The following is a 20,569-nucleotide window of genomic DNA, read 5'->3' as shown; positions in this document are numbered from 1 at the left end:
AGAATCAGCCCAGCGGTGAATAATGGTGCCTGAACGGTGATGACTTCAACATTGCCATCTATACAGGATCGAAGCAGCGAAGTGGTGGTAGACCGATGGTGGTACATATATTGTTGATGATGAACTGGCTCAGAACTGCTGGACTCTCTAAGTTATATCTTTCTATCTTTTTCCTTATTCTTAACACTATTCAAAATGGTGCTGGATCATGGTAACAGTGAAAAAGCTTTTCACTGTAAAATACATGTGATGATAAAGTCAGGCAGGCATTCATAATAAACAATCAGCTAAGATCTAGTAATCATCATTTGACATACATTACTTGTAATAAATAAAATGCACAGCAATGAGATTTGAGGCAACTAATGAATCTTGAGGTTGTGCTCCAAGGGATTTTCCCTGTTGGTTATGATCACTTTAAAAACAAGCTAAGCAATACTAACTTGTACTAAGGAGAGAAGGGAATCAAACCCCACTGCACCCAACTCCCCTCCTCCACTCCCAACACACTTCAATAAGGTCCTAATCTCAGCAGGGAAAGGAAAATAGAGGGAGAACTATCCATGGGTCACATCTTATTCTTCCAGAAATTGCCTTAAAAGGATAGAAGAAATAATTTCAAATGAAGTCGAACTGATGTGTTAGTTTGTTACCAGCCAACCATAATTCTTAAATATACAGACTTTCGATGAGAAAAAAGTAATTATTCACTATATTATCATTTGATGATTTCTTTAAAAATTCTAGATTCAGTTTATCATTGACAGTTTCTCAGGTTACGTACACCAGGTTCCCATTTCGGATCTACACGGTTACCTTCTCATTATTGTAGTACGACAAATTCTCACCATCAAACTTAACCCATCGCTTCTGGAACACACAATTCCTGCAATAGAGTTGAAATAAAAGCAATGTGACTAAATTCTGTCAGTCAAACTTTAGTTAAATATATAGTTACATTGAAATTAAAACATTGAAGCACAAACCAAATCTTCATTATTTTCAGTATTTCATTGGGAAGTGGTCGTGTAGTTCTAAAGTCATTGGACACGTAAAAACTAGAATTCCAGAGTATTATTCTGGTGACATGGGTTTGAGTCCTACCATGGCAGACAGTAACAAATTCAATAAAAATCCAGAAGTACAAATATAATGGGCCACCCTGTAACCATTGATGATCATTGTAAATGCTTATCTAGTTCATTTGTACTTGCTGATCCCCCTTGCATATAACTCCAGACCAACAGGAATGTGTTTGACTCTGAACAGTCCTCTGAAATGGCCGAGCAATCTACTCATTTCAAGGACAATTCAGGATAGGCAATAAACACTGCCACAGCCAATGATTACCCTGCCAAAAAATTTTTCAAAGTTATCTTTACCCCCAAAAATTCTGTTTGTTGTGAAAAGATGCACTTTAGATCATTACATCAAAAACTGAAAGAATTTGAATAATGGAATTAGAAGTGTATTACATGTTCATAAACATCATATATTAATAAATCCTTTGAAAGTCACAAGTTCCGCAATATCTTCATCAACCATTTATTAGTTAGAATAGCTCGATCAGGGATGGCACGAGTACAGCTATAGATGTGTACTGCTCCAATGATGCACATGCACATATTCTCTCACCAAGGCAGTGGATGGATGGCATTTTGTTTCCCAGGCCAATCAAACGTTTCAATTTTAACCATTAAATGATTCAACTTCTTGGTTTATTGGATGAAAAGGTTTTGTGCAGAAAATTTGCACAGTCAGGTTATCTTTGCCGTGAACATAATGGGGCACTTAATTTCAGGATGGTGGATTCAACACCGATGTTCGAAGAATTTCTCTCCCTGAAAGATTTTGTCAATGATCTTGACTTTGCTGGCTCTCCCACCAACTATCTGATTGCTGGGGTGAAAGTACCCATTCGTAGCATCACAAGAATCCTACTAGTAAAAATGGTTGCTTTCAAGTAATTGCAATTCTTTTACAGCAATTAACTAATCTTGTTGAAAAGGCGACAGTTAAACATCACCAGTTTGTAAAAAGAAAACAATGCAAAATTGATGGATAGATGCACAGAGAAGGATCTCTCACTTTAAATAATCTGGCACCAACACTGCATCTGAGCATGTGCAGGAAGTATGTCCTCAGTTCTGTGCTACAAACCAATGTTATTTTTTTTAAATCCTAAGCAATGGTCACCAGTGTTTTGCTCACTATCAATGTTAGACTTACTGTCTTGCAGTAATCAGATCTACAGCCCTCTGTTAGTTGGCAAAGAACATTGGTCATCCTCCAGTCCGTTGAAAGCATTCCAATATCCACAGGGGATATGACTACACTGGAGGGAGTGCAGAATTTTACTTTTGAAGAGAGATTTAGTGGACTGATATTGATTTCCATGAAGCAAAGGATACACGATTGAGATGTGTAAAATTATGAGGGGCATAGACAGTAGACAAGAAGTAACCTTTCCTCTTGTTGGAGGAATCAATGACAATGGCACAGGTTTAAGGTGAGGAGGAGGTTAGAGGAGATGCAAGGAAAGTTTTTTTTCTATTGAGAGGGTGGTGGGAATCTGGAACTCTCTGCCTGTAAGGGCGTTAGAGGCAAAAACCCTCATCAATAACGCTCATTAATGTAGTATTTAGAGGTACACATGTGGTACCAAGACGTACAAGGCTCTGGGCCAAGTGTTGGAAAATGGGTTAGTTATGCAGTTGTTTTTGACCGGTGCAGACTCAATGGGGTGATGGGCCTTTCTCTCTGCTGTAGATCTCTATGATGAGGACTAAGACAGAGGTTGAGCTTTCTCCACTCTTGTGTTTCCTCAGCAATCTAAAGTGCATTCAATCTGGACTAAGAAAAGAACAAAGAAAATTTACAGCCCAGGAACAGGCCCTTTGACCCTCCAAGCCTGTGCTGATCCAAATCCACTGTCTAAACCTGTTGCCCAATTCCTAAGGATCTGTATCCCTCTGCTCCCCACCTACTCATGCATCTGTCCAGACGCATCTTAAATGAATCTATTATGCCTCTACTACCTCTGCTGGCAACCAGTTCCAAGCACCTACCAACCTCTGTGTAAAGTACTTGCCGCGTGTATCCCCCTTAAACTTTTCACGTTTCACCTTGAAAGCATGACCTCTCGCTATTGAAACCTTCACCCTGGCAAAAAGCTTATCTCTATCTGCCCTGTCTATACCCTTCATGATTTTGTAGACCTTAATCAGGTTCCCCCCTCAATCTCCTGTTTTCCATTGAAAACAATCCTAACCTACTCAGCCTCTCTTCATAGCTAGCACCTTCCATACCAGACAACATCCTCGTAGACCTTCTCTGTACCCTCTCCAAAGCGTCCACATCCTTTTGGTAATGTGGAGACCAGAACTGTACGCAGTATTCTAAATGCGGCCAAACCAATGTCTTGTACAATTTTAACATGACCTGCCAGCTCTTATACTCTATACCTCGTCTGATGAAGGCAAACATACCATATATCTTCTTGACCACTCTAACCACCTGTGCAGCCATCTTCAGGGTACAATGGATCTGAACTCCTAGATCTCTCAGCTCATCAACTTTTCCCAAGGCTCTTCCGTTCACTGTATAACTCACTCTAGAATTAGACTTCCCAAAATGCATCACCTCACATTTGCCACTTCTCTGTCCAACTCTCCAGTCTCTCTATATTCTCCTGTATTCTTTGACAATCCCCTATGCTTTCTGCTACTCCACCAATCTTACTGTCATCTGCAAACTTGCTGATCATACCAACAGTGCCCTCTTCCAGATCATTTATGTATATTACAAACAACAGTGGGCCCAGCACCGATCCCTATGGAACACCACTGGTCACCTTTTTCCATTTCAAGAAACTCTCTTCAACTACTATTCTCTGTCTTCTGTTGCTCAACTAGTCTTTATCCACGTAGCTAGAACACCCTGCACACAATGTGACTTCACTTTCTCTAAGGTTTACCATAGGGAACCTTATCAAATGCCTTACTAAAATCATGTATATGACATCTACGACCCTTCCTTCATCTATCAACTTGGTCACTTCCTCAAAGAACTCTATTAAATTGGTAAGGCACAATCTCCCCTGCACAAAACCATGTTGCTGATCACTGATAAGCCCATTTTATTCCCAAATACATAAATAGATTTTATCCCTCAGTACCTTCTCCAGCAATTTTCCCACCGCTGACTCAGGCTCACTGGTCTGTAGTTACCCGGAATTTCCCTACTACCCTTCTTGTACAGGGGGACAACATGAGCAACCCTCCAGTCCTCCGGCACCTCACCTGTATTTAAGGATGCTACAAAGAGATCTGTCAGGTCCCCAGCTATTTCCTCTCTTGTCTCACTCAGCAACCTGGGATAGATCCCATCCAAACCTGAGGATTTGTCCACTTAATAACCTCTGGCCTACCCAACACATCTTCCTTACTTATGTCAACATGATCCAGAGTAATCAAACTTCTCTCTCTAATCTCAACATTCATCATGTCCCTCTCCTCAGTGAATACTGATGCAAAGTAATCATTCAGAATCTCGCCCATTCTCTCAGGTTTGACACACAGCCTTCCTTCCTTATCCTTTAGTGGACCAATCCTTTCTCTAGTTACCCACTTGCTTCTTATATAAACATAAAAAGCTTTGAGATTCTCCTTAATTCTGCTCACAAAAGCTATTTCATGAACCCTTTTAGGCAACTTGATTCCTCGTTTGAGACTGGTCCTATTCTCCCAATAGTTCTCCACGGCCTGTTCTGTTCTTAGCTGCCTGGACCTTATGTACGCTTCCCTTTTCCTCTTGGCATGTCGTACGATTTCTCCTGTCATCCAGTTGACGAATCTCGCCTTTCCTAACCTTTACTTTCAACGGGACATGCCTTTCCTGAACTAACTATCTTTGAAAGCCTCCCACATCACAGATGTGAACTTCCCTTCAAATTGCTATATCCAATCCACATTTCCCAGCTCCTGCCTAATTTTGATATAATTGGCCTTGGCCCAGTTTAGTACTCTTCCCTTAGGACTACACACATCTTTGTCTATAAGTATTCTAAACCTTACAGAATTGTGGTCACTGTTCCCAAAGAAATCCCCCACCGCAACTTCTACCACCTAGCCTGGCTCATTCCCCAACATCAGGCCCAATATGGCCCCTTCCCTCATCAGACTATTGACATAGTATGTAGCTTGCAACTTTGAGGGATGTCAATCCATTTTTGTGCTCCCTTCTAGTTATGCATTATCCAACATCACTATTTTTTTCCTCCACTATTGTGACAATATCTTATTAACTACACCCTCTTCTTTAAAGACAGTTGCGCAGTACTTATTCCGTACCTCACTAAGGCTCGATGTCCTCCAGAAGAATTCCTTTTTTTTGCCTCAAAGAAATGGAAGACCAATTAAAGTTTTTTTTTTGAGGCGTATACTTATAAACATTTTAGAATTTATGAAAAGACCCCAGGCTGCCACTTTTACCCCCGAAAGGTACCCAGTCTACTTCAGATTACCTTGAAAAATAAATTCTCAAAATATTGAGCAAAAGCGGAAGAAACTGTTTCTCGGTGTTACTTTGCAGTAAACATGTAAGTGGTATCCAAAAGCTCTTGTGGTGCAGAGGTAATGTCCCCATCACTGGACTAGAAGGCACAGGTTCAAGTCCCACCTTCCTCACATGTGGTGCAATGTCTCTGGACAAGTTGATTAACAATATCTATAAGTAATATCTATAAGTAATATCTATTACTAACAAAATTCTGCCAACAAGCCAAAACGATGTCCTGCCTATTGCACAAAGATTAAATGTGCTTCATGAAGCTCACTACCAGTGTGACGCAAGATACAACCCAACTACTGACAGGCCATATCAAACAGTCCCTTTCACTGTTCACAGAGGGCACATGCCAACTACATTCACCCAACTCCTGCTGCAAAACTCAGAACACTGTAGCTAACATAAAATATGTTTCCAGTATAGTACAATCCTGAATGCACTAAGAATTGTATCAGGAACCAACTTAAGATCATCAGTCAGGTTCTCAGCAGGTCAGGCAGCATCCGAGGAGCAGGAAAATCAATGTTTTGGGCATTAGCCACAATCTCAATTCTGATCTCCAGCATCTGCAGTCCTCACTTTCTTTGAGGTTCCCAGCAGGGTCCATTTATGTATGCCAGAACCTGCATTTATTCACACAGAGGACCCTGCGTTTTGCGGACAAATGGAATATGTTCACGTATTGCACCTTCTTGCCGGAGTAAATGGCTATAGAGAAAGTCAATCCAGGCTGTAACAGCCTGAACATTCAGAATCAAAAATGTTGGTTTTGAAATTAATCAGTTAATTAATACTGATGGAATTGTTAACTGTATCTCCATATCCAATTATAATCCAACCAATCATCATGCTCTTTTCATGCTTGATACTTTGCTGATTCCTTTCTTAAAAAGTTGTCTTCTTCTGTATCTCAAACCTCAAGAGCAAGACAAAAAGCTTCAACTTCATGTCTTCTTATAGCAATGTCTAACTTCTCTAATACCAAGTTATTCAATTCTCTGTATCTACTTCTTAAGACTTAAAACATTGGAAAATAAGTTTAGACGATGACTATGGATTCTAATAGACAGCCTGAACACTTGCAAAATATGGTCTGCTTTATCCAATATTAAAGGCAAGCAATGCAGAACAGCTTACCAGAAACTTTCCCATTCCACTCCAAAATAACACTGCCATGACTGCCCAACACCCAAAATGCCCACTATTTGGTCAAAATGTTTTGCCTTGATATCAAAGTTTAGTAAAGCAGCAGCATGACCTTTAAGACAACATCTTCATTTACAACTTTAAGTGATAGATGGGACGTCTTTTTCTAATGTCAGCCTCAAATATATACCCTGGAATCTTTCAACAATTGCAGATTTGTAAGTTTGCAGATGACACTGAGATGGAGGAGGGACAGGTACTGTTGAGGTAGCAGGGACGCAGCAGAAGGACTTGGACAGGGTAGCAGACCGGGCAAAGAAGTGGCAGATGGAATACAAAGTGGAAAAGTCCAAGGTTATGCACTTTGGTAGGAAGAATAGAGGCACAGACAATTTTATAAGTGGGGCAACGAATCAGAAAGCTTAAAGGGACTTAGGAGACCTAGTTCAGGATTCTTATGCAGGTTCAGTTGGCAGTAGAAAGGCAAGTGTAATGTTAGCATTCATCTCAGGAAGCTGCTGAGGCTTATAAGGCTCTGTTCACACCACATTTGGAATATTGTGAGCGGCTTTCGAACCTGTATCTAAGGAAGAACATGTTGGCCTTGGAGGGGATTCAGACGAGGTTTGCAAGAATGACCCTGGGGATGAAGGGCTTATCATACGAGAAGCAGTTGAGGTCTCTGAGTCGGTACTTGATGGAGTTTAGTAGGATGAGGCAGGTATCTGATTGAAACTTAAAGACCGAGAGGCCTGGATAGAGTGGACATGGAGAAGATGGGTTCACAAGTAGGAAAGAGAAGGACCTGAGGACACAGCCACAGAGTGTTGAGATAGCCCTTTAGAATTGAGATGAGGAGGAAGTTCTTTGACCAGAGGGTGGAGAATCTGTGGAACTCATTGCCCTAGAAGACTGTGGAGGCCAAGTTATTGAGTGTATTTAAGACAGAGATAGATAGGTCATTGATTAGTAAGGGGATCAAGGGTTACAGGAAGCAGGCAGGAGAATGAGGTTGAGAAACATATCATCCATGATCAATGGGCCGAGTGGCTAATTGTGTTCCTATATCTTATGTACTTTTCAAATTAAAACCACAGATTCAAAACAGTGATGACAATGATAAAACCAATCAATCCAGGTTCTCTTTAATTTCTTTTTGCAGTGTGTAGTCTATGGTTGCACATAAGTGCATCTCAAGGAGAGCATTGGCAGTGTCTAACACATTTGGTCCCTGAGTACTGTGTCCCAAATTGTGGTATAACTATGCACCCTACAGGGAATAAATGCCACAATTGTCAAAGATGACTGATACTGGAAGCTTAAACAAAAATCTTCTTTTGTACTTTGTGTTTGCTAGGTAATCTTAGTTTTCTACGTAACTGGCACAATGGAGTACGGAATTCTCATTCCTTTCTCAAAACTTTCATTTTCAGAAAAACCTGAAAACACAACTAAATGGTTTAGACTTTTAAAATTTGACTTCTCATTTCTGTGGCATGACTGGATTGGACAAAGTAGTTATGAGAACCATCAAATGTGCTGATTCTCCAGAACTACTGCAGCACTTCAATAAAAGAATATATTCTCAAAACCATCTTTGTTACAGATGGATGATTAGAGATACTGAAAAATTGGATCAATTCTCAAATTACCCTTCAACACTGCCAGAATTTAGATTGCAGACCTTCAATTCACAGCAAACAAAATGGGCATGCATCCTTTTCAGACTTATGAATAAAAGAATCAGTCAATGCAGCTTTGAAAACTGTTTTTATATATGAAAATATAATTGAATTGGGATATTAATTATGCAGAATTATTCCTCTGCTTTGTCTATGATGTTTCAGGTCTGTGTTGTCCACTGAAAAAAAAAGTCAGCTTTCAACATTTGGCAAAAATTGCACATTTTATAATCATTAGTGGCGCTGGTCCTACTTTGTTTCTGGATGTCACTTGCAAAGACAGTTTAAAAGCCAATACTGATAACGAAGCAAAATGCAGTACTTGATTTTGACTACAAAGCTCAACTTCCACGGCTCATTAGCTGCACCTAGTGGTGAAACCAAAAAATTGAAAACACTGCCTCCAAAAGATTGATTTTCATTTAATCTTTCATGGGGTGTGGATACTACTGGCTAGGCCATGATTTTTTGCTCATCCCTAAGTACCCTTGAGAAGGTGATGGTGAGTCACCCTCTTGAACCACAGAAGTCCATGTCACTTAGGAACACTCACTGCGTTAAAAGGGAGGCCCTTCCATAATTTTGACCCAAGGACAGTGAAGGAATGGTGATATGTTTCTAAGTCAGGATTCTGTGTGGTCTGAAAGAGAACGTACAGATGGTGTTTCCAAGCAATGTCCCTGTCCTTCTAGATGGAAAAAGCTGCAGGTTTGGAAAGCGCTGTCTCAGAAGGATTGGTGCATTTTATAAATGGCATATCCTGCTACTATGTGTTAGTGGCGAAGGGAGTGAATGTTTAAGGTGCTGGATCAGGTCCAATCATGTGAGATGCTTTGCTCTGGATGAGCATCAGAATCTTGAGTTTTGCTTGAACTGCAATCAAGCAGGAATACAGAAAGTATTCCAACACACCCTGACTGTATCCTGCAGACAGTGGAGAAACTTTGGGAAAATAGGTGCTGACTTACTCGTCATAAAGTTCCAGAGTCTAAACTGCCCTTATAGTCACAAGTTTGGGTTCTGTTCAGCTTTTGGTCATGGTAGTCGCCAGGATGTTGATAGCAGGGATTCAGCAATGAAAATATCACTGAGTGTCAGGGGAGATAACTGAATCATCACACATTGAAGATGGTCTTTGCCTAGCTCGTGTGAAACAATTGTTAGATGTCACTTCTCTATCTAAGTCTGAGTATTTCCCAGGTCTTGTGACTGTTCACATGCAACAAAAAAAATAAACTTCCCATTTTATTATTCCTCAATAATTCTGCATTGAAAATTGTAAAGAGATAGATAGCCAGGCACATGGGAAGCTAGTTACTAAAATGGTTTTATTTACTGGCAATTTTAGTTGAAGTATCAGCTTACTGGGAAAAACATAAGACCCACTTAAGAGGTCACCACACTCCAGCTTTCATAAGCCAGTGCTTTCTGTGCAGAGGTGGCTGTTTTTAAAAAAAAAAAGGCTTGTTTGCTCAGTTTTCAGACATTTGGACTTGCACATGACCAGCAGACTATCAGTTTTTATTGTTTTTTAGGAAAGCAGTTTCTACCATTTTCTGCCCATGGCAACCTGGCATCTTTACTTTTCATGCCACTGTAATCAGTCCACTGCAAAATGAGCAGCTTTGTGATCTTGCAGGGGGTTAAAAAAAAGTAACATTACTCAATGCATAAACAACAACAATTTGCATTTTTATAGCAACTCTAACATAGCAAAATGGCCCATGGCACTTCAGAGAAACTGTTGATAGGAACCAGGGCCAGGTAGATCTCATTGACTATGAGACCCTGAATTGGCTCAGGTTAACAACCTAAATCAGGGAGCTCTGGCTGACAGTTATAAACAGGAGATTCAGAAGGTCTCCTCAGTCTAGGGACTGGCACAGAATTGACTGGTCACAGCCCATGTACTGTTCTCATGTAAATAAAGGGTGACTTGGTGACCGGATGTGGGCCTTTGTGCAGATATTTCAGGAACATTCTCAAATAAAATAAGATTCGTACCTCTTAAGGATCAGGTGAGCAAAAGCTTAGGCAAAGCAGCAGGTTTTAAGATGCTTAAAGTCCTAATGCAAGAAACGCAAAGTAGAGAGACAGACATGTTTAAGGATGGAATTAGATTCGTGCCCAAGCAGCAGACAATCCTGCCACCGGCTGTGGGGAGCAGTTAAAAGCATGAATATTCAGGAGCCCAAATTAGAGGTAGACTGTTATATCATATGGACTATGCCAAAAAAGAAGAAACAATAATAAGAACAAATTCTGATAGAAACTTGCTTCTTCCTGTCATAATACACGTGCGTGGGGGAATGTCCCCTTCGAGAAAACGTCTGAATTTGTTCTGATGCAATAATCCTAGAATAAAGATATTCACCAGTAATTTCAGTAAGGTCCCTCTCAATTTTCTATTGTAACTTCAGCAAGAAAGACAGACCATGAATAGTTGATATATAGATTTTTCATTGAAAACAGTGGGAGATTGAGGGGATCCTCTGTGAAACTTTACTTTTCTGTGTCAAAATGAGGATGAAGCCATTAAGTTCAAATACAAATGACTTGTCAGTCTGGTTTTTCTTGATGTTCAAGTAGAAACTGAACTTTAAACACATACGAAAATTATTCTTCTCCCTATCATGTTTTTAAAAGCATTTCTTAACAAATGTAGGCTGGTTGTCGTAACCACTAGAATTAAGGCACGAGAGGCTCAGCTTAGTCAACTGTGAACATCTAACTAAAAGGACAACATTCAAGAACAGTGCTCATTTCAATTTGTATTGCAGTTCAGCCCAAGTGCAACTTATATCTTTCCAATTACCAAAGATGGAGATCCAAATACATCACTATTACAAATTTTGCATGCCATTGCATCTCTCTGCTTATTCATTTAATATTAAAAATCTGTTTATAGTCCAAGATATACCCATTGAAGTAACTTAAAAAGTAGATTGTCATCAATTTGAAATCTAAATTTATACTTAAGTTGATTACATTTCAATTACTTAAATAAAGCAACATTATAAAGGGAGTGCAGTATTATAAAGGGAGTGCAGTGCAGACTGTGAGCTAGAATTCTAACGTGAGCGTTTGTGATCTTGGACAATCATATTTGCAGCATAAGAGAAACTTCAGCTCAGGGTTATTGAGTTGGAGTCTGAGGTCCACACAAACAGAAAGAAGAATATTCGAGATTAATAAATCACTACAATGCTTTTGGTTAGGAAGTGATCAAGGTCTAATTGAAGGTCAGAGACAGGGTATCGTGACTGAGTTCAGGCAGGTGTGGGGACTCTGATGGCAGTGTTGAAGCAGCTTTAGTCTGTGGAACACATTGCTCGCATAAGCAAAGTCAGCAGTCTGATTGTCAAACTTAGTACTGTGGTGCAAGAATTGAAAAGAAATGCAGTTGCAATAGGGGACATTGAAGCCAGGGAATAGGCAGAGATTTTCTCCTCAAGAAACCTGTTCAGCATGTAGAAGAACTTAGAATGGGAAGGTGAGAATCGCATTCCCTGAAAATTCCAAGTGTGAAGTAGGCTACAGAAGATGGTAGCACTTACTCCTGAGGAGCACAGAAGGTTCTTCACCTTCTTTCAGTATTGTTGCATGTTCCTTTGAACAGTGCACACTGTACTGACCCAGATGACTGCATCAGACCAGGCTAGCAGCATTTAACAGTGCTCAGCAGGGCTTTATATATGACAGTCGAGAGTGTGGTGCTGGAAAAGCACAGCAGGTCAGGCAGCATCTGAGGAGCAGGAGAATCGACGTTTCAGGTGTAAGCCCTTCATCAAAACGTTGATTCTCCTGCTCCTCTGATGCTGCCTGACCTGCTGTGCTTTTCCAGCACCACACTCTCGACTCTGACCTCCAGCATCTGCAGTCCTCACTTCTCTACTTTATATATGGCAACCATGGTGTGAAAACACTGAAGACCTGGCACTAGGAAATTCAGCCCTATGTTACTAGCTGTGACCAAAGGATATGTTTTGACATGTATAGATTAATAAGCTTTGGAGCGCTAACTAAATGAAGATACTGATTTTTTAAAAATCGTAAGAACCGCTGTAAATCAGAAACAAAAACAGAATTTGCTGGAAAAGCTCTGCAGGTCAGGGCAGCATCTGAGGAGAGAAATCAGAGTTAATGTTTTGCATCCAATGACCTCTCTTCAGAACAGTTCTGAAGACAGGTCACTGGACCCAAAACGTTTACTCTGGTTTCTCTCAAGAGATGCTGCCAGACCTGCACAGCCTTTCCAGCAAGTTCTGATTTAGTCTCTGATTTTTAACTTTAGCAAATTATTTTGCAGGAGAAAGTTAATAATGAGCTATTAAAAAAATCCATTTGAATTGCAATCATGGGTAAATGACCATATAGTAAAGGAAATATAAAATTAAACTACAATATCAATCTCTGCACAAAGCAAAAGCTCTGGTTGCAGTGAATAAAAAGGTTAACAAAGAGAGATTGGATGCATTGTTCTGAAGAAAAGGAGAGAAAAATAATTGAAAAATGAAAGGCAACTGCGACCAGCTGAGTCAGTGGGAAGTAAGAACCATCTGAATGAGGATATCAACTGCTTTTGTTTCTTAATTACAAGCTTGTTATAGAGTCACAGAGATGTGCAGCACAGAAATGGACCCTTCGGTCCAACATGTCCACATCGACCAGATATTCCAACCCAATCTAGTCCCACCTGCCAGCACCTGGCCCATATCCCTCCAAACCCTTCCTTTCATATACCCATCCAAATGTCTTTTAAATGTTGCAATTGTACCAGCCTCCACCACTTCCTCTGGCAGCTCATTCCATACACGTACCACCCTCTGCGTGAAAAAGTTGCCCCTTAGGTCTCTTTTATATCTTTTTCCGATCACCCAAACCTATGCCCTCTAGTTCTGGACTCCCCCATTCCCAGGGAAAAGACTTTGTCTATTTATCCTATCTATGCCCCTCATAATTTTGTAAACCTCTATAAGGTTATCCTTCAGCCTCCAATTCTCCAGGGAAAACAGCCCAGCTTGTTCAGCCTCTCCCTATAGCTCAAATCTTCCAACTCTGGCAACATCCTTGTGAATCTTTTCTTACCCTTTTGAAGTTTCACATCTTTCTGATAGGAAGGGGACCAGAATTGCATGCGATATTCCAACAGTGGCCTAACCAATGTCCTGTACAGCTGCAAAATGACCTCCCAACTCCTGTAATAAATTGTTTTCATACCACTAGGTTAAGTGCTCCCTCCTTTGAAATCTAATATCTGCTTTCTGGACTTCCTATCACAGTGATAAATAAAAATCAAAGGCTCTAAGAAAAATTAACTACACAGGTAGAAATTATTAGGATTGATAACAATCATTTTGGAGATAGAGTTGCAAGGGGAACAAATAAACATGGAAATGTTACAGGAAACCTAACATTCAGAAGATGTCAGCATGGAAGTGGAGGAGGATCGAGGATGCAATAAATTCAGTAGAAATAAGAAGAGCTCAGTTTGCAAACTCAATGGTTAGGACAGCACTTCTCTGTTTTTTGACTCAGTGTGAACATGAGAGTAATGAGTGAAGGAGAAACTCCTTTCCTGGCTAGCTCTGAAAGCCCACCATATCTTCCAGCAATCCGGCACCTAGTTAGCCCGGATGAGTTTCTTTCAAGCTGTGAATGGCAGATTTTGGTCAGTCAGTGAGTTGGGGAGCGGGCAGGTGAAGGTCAAAATTATTGAACTGAATGACAAATCAAGCTCAATAGGCACACATGATGTATTTCACTCCTAATTCCTGACCATGCAGTACCCAGCAGTGGCCATGAGTACTGCCAGGACAGCAGCCTCCAGACTCTCTGAGAGGAAGAATAACTCAAGGTTCAGCTGACTGTTACTTAGGTGGGCATGGGGTTCTCATGGGGTAGGGTTCATGGGAAGAAAGCTGTATGGGTCAGAAGCAACATTAGGGGTGTAGCATTCAGTTCTCCCCCCACCAACTCCAATTGTCTCATATCCCTATTGTTGATTGTCCACAGATGAGTTCAGATTGAGGGACTCTCACCAGTCCTAACCCACAGCCTTACCACACAGGTTTAGTGACCATTAATAGATACCTAAGTGCCTCAGTTAACGATGGGGAAAAGAAAAGAAAGAGCTTGGGGCCTCCATCACCTCAGCCAATTAAGTTGTCTTTCCCCTTGGGCCCACCACCTCTGGGACCAAGGATCCCACCCTATGTAATATGGGTAGTGGAATAATCATGGAGTCTTCATTCTTCATCTTGGCTGGACATATTACATTTGCAGTAAAATGGGGGGGGGGGGGGTGGAACAAGTTCATGGAATATATTCAAAATAGCTTTCTATATTAAAATAGTGAATGAAAGACCCAACCAGGGAACAGGCTATTCTGGATTTAGCATTCCACAATGAGACATAGTTAATTAATAACCCTGGGAGTAAAAGCAGCCTCTTGGGAAAAGTGATCAAAATATTTCAAGTAGAGTTGGAGCGTGATTCAATTAAGTCTGAAAGTAAGGTCATAAATCTAAAAAAAACAAACTGATATTTTTATGATTGGTGAGTGAGCTATAGTACACTGGGATTCTATATTAAAAGATACGATGGTAGATGGACAATGTCAAGCATTTCATGAAAAGCTTCATAACTTGTAATGATTACATTTTACCTGAAGAAATAAGAACCACAGAATATGTTGCCCAATGACCAGACTAGACTAAAGAAGCTTGAATTGCTGCTACAGAGAGGAACAGAGAATCGGAAAGATTTTAAACTTTAGAAAATACCAAAAATTGATAAAGCCAGCCAAAAACAGAATGTGGATAAATTAAGCCCGTGTGGGCGGCACGGTGGCTAGCACTGCTGCCTCACAGCGCCAGAGACCCGGGTTCAATTCCCGCCTCAGGCGGCTGACTGTGTAGAGTTTGCACGTTCTCCCCCTGTCTGCGTGGGTTTCCTCCGGGTGCTCCGGTTTCCTCCCACAGTCCAAAGATGTGCAGGTCAGGTGAATTGGCCATGCTAAATTGCCCGTAGTGTTAGGTAAGGGGTAAATGTATGGGTGGGTTACTCTTCGGCGGGTCGGTGTGGACTTGTTGGGCCGAAGGACCTGTTTCCACGCTGTAATGTAATGTAAAAAAATGTAATGTAAGGTCCAGGTTGTTGTTGGAACAAATCTGACCAAGGGTGATTAAAGATTTTCCAGTGACCCGTCAGTGATTTTTACAGCTATACTTCCTAGTCGCGCATGTTCTGATGCTTCCTTTTTATGAAATGTACTTGGAATCCATTTGGAACAGGATCAGCATTGAAGGCCAGGACATGCCTCCTTTCACTGCTGCTGTAAATCAGTAAGTAAAAGTTTTACAAAAGATCACAAAGTACCTTTGATAGCCATGAAGGAATGCAAATTTGCAAGGCAAATGGAAGGGTGAATGGAGTGTGAGGTGGGTAGCAAGGAGATGAGAGGCAAGTCAGGGGTTGAGATGGGGAGTGGGGAAAGCGAGAGTCAGGTGCTCATTGGGATATCTGAGTTATCATACAGAATGGACAGCGAGTTCTTGGGTGGGGGATTCCGTTCAGAATAAAATTGCTGCATGCTCTATAACCACTATCTTCCTTAATCTGTCATTTATGTGTGTAAACCATTAGCCTCAATCATTATGGCTCTATCGTACAGACTCAGACACCACCTCTTCAACACTTGACTTTGGAACTGAGGGATCCCAGTGAGGTTAATGCTTCTGTCAGATCACTTTGCACACTGGGAGATATATTCTTCTCCAGTTAACTGTAACCTCAAAACCACTCTTCAGTGAACATTGAACGGTTTTGAGTGATCCATTAGAAACCTTGCAACTTTGTCGAGATTCAATTGAATGTGATTGGTCAATTGGAGCACCCCCTCATAAATGTCAATTCCACCTAAGTTACAAAGTTCATGTGTTGGCTCATAGAGCACAAAAATAACAACAAAGAAAGGAAACCATCACACTGTGTTAAAGTCATTTTATGAATACCAGTAGGTATTCTTGTAAAGTGAATTCTAACAGGAAGAATGGAAATCCTGGACCCACAAAGTTACATGGGGCCAGGTTAAATATGGACAAGAAAAGCTCACCAATCAGCTGATGAATCAGTATTCCTCCATGTTGGACAACTCTTAGTGAAGGCAAAGAGGGTGGCAAGGGCACAGATTTCAATTTCCACCACTAAAAGAAGCTCAACTGCAGCTGATCCTAAATAAGCCATACTGGATCTACAGCCGTTAATGAGGAACCCAACATGAGAAAGAGCATATTTGACCTGAGCCTCAACCATCTGCTTGCTCCAGTTGCATCTATCCATGTCAGTATTGGTAAGTGTGACTACTGCACAAACCTCGGGGAGATGAGGCCTCATTTTCACACTAAGTGAACCTTATGTTGTAGCCAGGGATTTCAGTTGGGATGGTGAGGTTCTAAGACAGGTTAAGATTAATAAGGAGGAGGTATTAGATGGTTTAGCAGACATAAAGGTGCCTAAATCCCAAGGTCTTGACGAGAGCAGAGGTTGCTATGGGAGGCAAGTGAGGAGACTATAGAGACCCCGGTGGAGATATTTAATGATTTGCTCGTCACAGATAAATTGCCAGATGATTGGATAATAGCTAACGTGGTTCAGTTATTCAAGGGGAGCAGGGATAGGCCAGGTAATTACAGGCCAGTTAGTCTGACATCAGGTGAAGGGAAATTATTGGGTAACGTTCTGATGGACAGGATTAAATCAACACTTGGAAAGCCAGGGTTAATCAAGGATAGTCAGCAGAGATTTTGTTTTTGAGGGAGATCCTATCTGATAAATTTAACAGGGATGTTTGAAAAGGTGATTAAATGTATTGTTGAAGGTAGTGTGGTTGATGTGGTTTACATGGACTTCAGTAAGGCCTTTGACAAGGTCCCAAATGGAAGGCTAGTCCAAAAGGTAAGAGCCTATTGGATCCAAGGCAAGTTGATAACACCTTTGTTGACTTTACTGATGATTAGGAATAATAATTGGCTGGGTTGGATTTGCTGGCATAGTTTTTATAACAACAAAAGGGACCCTTCTGTCCATCGTATAGTATGGCACTCAGAACTGCAAATGGTATTCCAGCTGTGGACTGAATAATATTATACACACCACATCATAACCTTCTTGCTCTTCAATTCAATGCCTTGACTAATAAAGACAAGTAACCCTTATTGCTTCAAATTGGTTATTGGATCCAAAACTGGCTTGCAAATAGGAGGCAAAGGTGATGATGGAGAATTGTTTTTGTGATTGGAAGCCTGTGATCAACTGAGACCCTTGCTGTTCACAATGGTCATTAATGACGTGAATGTGAATGTGAAAGGTACAATAGTAAGTTTGCAGATTACACAAAAATTGGGGACATTGTTGACGAGGAGGAGGATGGTCGCAGGTCACACACACAGTCTGATATTGATCAGCTGGCAAACTGGGCAGAGTAATGGCAAATGGAATTTAACCCTGATAAGTGTGAGATGATGCATTTTGGGAGGTCTAATAAGGGAAGGATATAGATAATAATGGTAGGTCCCTAGGGAGTCCTGAGAAACAAAGGGACCTTGGTATACATGTCCATAGATCCCCGAAGGTGTGAGCTGAGATAGGTAGACTGGTGAAGAAGGAAGATGAGATGCTTGCCTTTACAAGAGCATGGAAATCTTGTTACAACTGGATAAAATATTGGTTAGGTCACAGATGGAATACTGTGTACAGTTCTGGTCACCACACGTTCGGAAGGATGTGATTGCACCGGAGAGGGTGCAGAGGAGATTCTGCAGGTTGTTGCAGCTGTACAGGCCATTGGTTAGGCCACTTTTGGAATATTGCATGTAATTCTGGTCTCCTTCCTATCGGAAGGATGTTATGAAACTTGAATGGGTTCAGTAAAGATTTACAAGGATGTTGCTGGGTTGGAGGATTTGAGGTTGAATAGGGAGAGGTTGAATAGGCTAGGGCTGTTCTCCCTGGTGTGTCGGAGGCTAAGGGGTAACCTTATAGAGGTTTATAAAACCATGAGAGGCATGGATAGGATAAATAGACAAAGTCTTTTCCCTGGGATGGGGGAGTCCAGAACTAGAGGGCATAGGTTTAGGGTGAGAGGGGAAAGATATAAAAGAGACCTAAGGAGCAATTTTTTCACACAGAGGGTCTTACATGTATGGAATGAGCTGCCAGAGGATGTGGTGGAGACTGGTACAATTGCAACATTTAAAATACATCTGGATGGGTATATGAATAGGAAGGGTTTGGAGGGATATGGGCCGGGTGCTAGCAGGTGAGACTAGATTGGATTGGGATATCTGGTTGGCATGGACAGGTTGGACCAAAGGGTCTGTTTCCGTGCTCTATGACTAAGTACCAAACGGATGATCCATCTCAGCCACCTCCAAATGTCTCCAATGTCACAGATGTCAGCAGCCAATCAAATCATTCCATGGGTCATCAAGAAGTGGTTGGAGGCACTGGACTCTGAAAGGGATACTATGGCCCCTGACAAAATTCTGGCAATAGTACTGAAGATGTGTGCTCCAGAACTTGCTGCATCCCTACCCAAACTGGTCCCGTACAGCAATAACATTGGCATGTACTCAACATTTGGGCAATTTGCCGCATTGTTGTGTCCACAAAAAGCAGGTAATTAAAAGTGAGCCGGTCAATGGGCTGAGCATCGGCAGCAGGGGATCGGATGGTCCTTGGTTTGCGGGTCCATATGTCCTTGAGGCCAGTGTGAGACGATGCATTTTGGAAGATCTAATAAGGGAAGGATATAGATAATAATGGTAGGTCCCTAGGGAGTCCTGGGAAGCACTAAGGGTTACTTGCCTTTATTAGTAAAGGTATTGAATTGAAGAGCAAGAAGGTTATGATGTGGTGCATATAATATTAGTCAGTCCACAGCTGGAATACCATTTGCAGTTCTGGATGCCATACTAAACAATGGACAGAAGGGTCCCTTTCCAATCCAACCTAGCCAATTACTACTCCTAATCATCAGTAAAGTGAACAAAGGTGTCATCAACAGTGCTATCAAGCAGCAATTATTCTGCAATATCCTGCTCAGTGACACCCAGTTTGGCTTCTGCCAGGGTCACTCAGCTCCTGACCTCATCACAGTCTTGGTTCAAACATGGACAAATGAGCTGAATTCCAAAGGGGAGAATGACAGCCCTTGATATCAAGGCTGCATTTGATCATGTGTGGTATCAGGGTGCTGGAGCAAAACTAGATTCAATGGGGGTCGGGGCAAGCTTTTTGCTAGTTGGAGTCATACCTGGCATATAGAAAGATGGTTGTGGTGTTGGAGGTCAGTCATCTCAGCTTCAGGATATCTTTGCAGGAGGTCCTAGGTCCAACCATCTTCAGCTGCTACATGAATGACATTTTCTCCATCATAAGATCAGAAGTGAGGATATTCGCCGATGATTACACAATGTTCAGCACCATTCGCAAATCCTCAGATACTGAAACAGTCCATGTTCAAATGCAACAAGATCTGGACAATATCCAGGCTTGGGCAGACAAATACTATTTATGCCACACAAATGTCGGGCAGTGACCATCTCCTATCAGAGACAATCTAACCACCACTCCTTGACATTCAATGTATTGCCATCACTGAATCCCCCACTATGAACATCATGGAGGTTACCAATTGCCAGAAACTCAACTGAACTAGCCAAATAAATACTGGCTGCAATAATATGTCAAAGGTTAGGTACACTTCAATGAGAAACTCATCTTCAAGCAGCCGAAACCTTGTTCACCATCTACAAGGCACAAGTCAGGAAAGCAATGGAATTCTCCCTACTTGCCTGAGTAAGTGCAGCTCCAACAACTCAAGAAGCTTGACACCATCCAGGACAAAGCTGCCTGCTTGATTGGTGACACATTCACCCTCTCCCACCAATGCCAATGTTCAGTAGCAGCAGTGTGTACCGTTTACAAGATACACTGCAGCAATTTACCAAGGCTCTTTAGAAACCCATGAACACTTCCATCCATCCCCCACCTTTTCCTCCGCTACATTGATGACTGTATCGGCACGACCTCGTGCTCCCACGAGGAGGTTGAACAGTTCATCGACTTTACTAACACCTTCCACCGTAACCTCAAATTTACCTGGACCG

The 20,569-nt window shown here is 41.4% G+C and overlaps 1 protein-coding gene across 7 annotated transcripts in view; it reads right to left on the bottom strand.

Moving 5' to 3' along the window:
* arap2 (ArfGAP with RhoGAP domain, ankyrin repeat and PH domain 2) overlaps positions 1-20,569 on the bottom strand; it is a 304,016-nt gene that overhangs the window by 179,285 nt on the left and 104,162 nt on the right. For all 7 annotated transcript variants that reach the window (XM_043693442.1, XM_043693425.1, XM_043693434.1 and 4 more), the window contains exon 7: positions 817-886. In XM_043693442.1, coding sequence (XP_043549377.1) covers positions 817-886 — 70 coding nt within the window. The remainder of the gene's footprint in view (positions 1-816; positions 887-20,569) is intronic.

The sequence above is a fragment of the Chiloscyllium plagiosum genome, chromosome 1, assembly GCF_004010195.1.
Source record: "Chiloscyllium plagiosum isolate BGI_BamShark_2017 chromosome 1, ASM401019v2, whole genome shotgun sequence".
NCBI classification, from domain to species: Eukaryota; Metazoa; Chordata; class Chondrichthyes; order Orectolobiformes; family Hemiscylliidae; genus Chiloscyllium; species Chiloscyllium plagiosum.
Note: the sequence above shows the minus strand (reverse complement) of the source record. Positions and strands in the feature narration are given on the sequence as shown.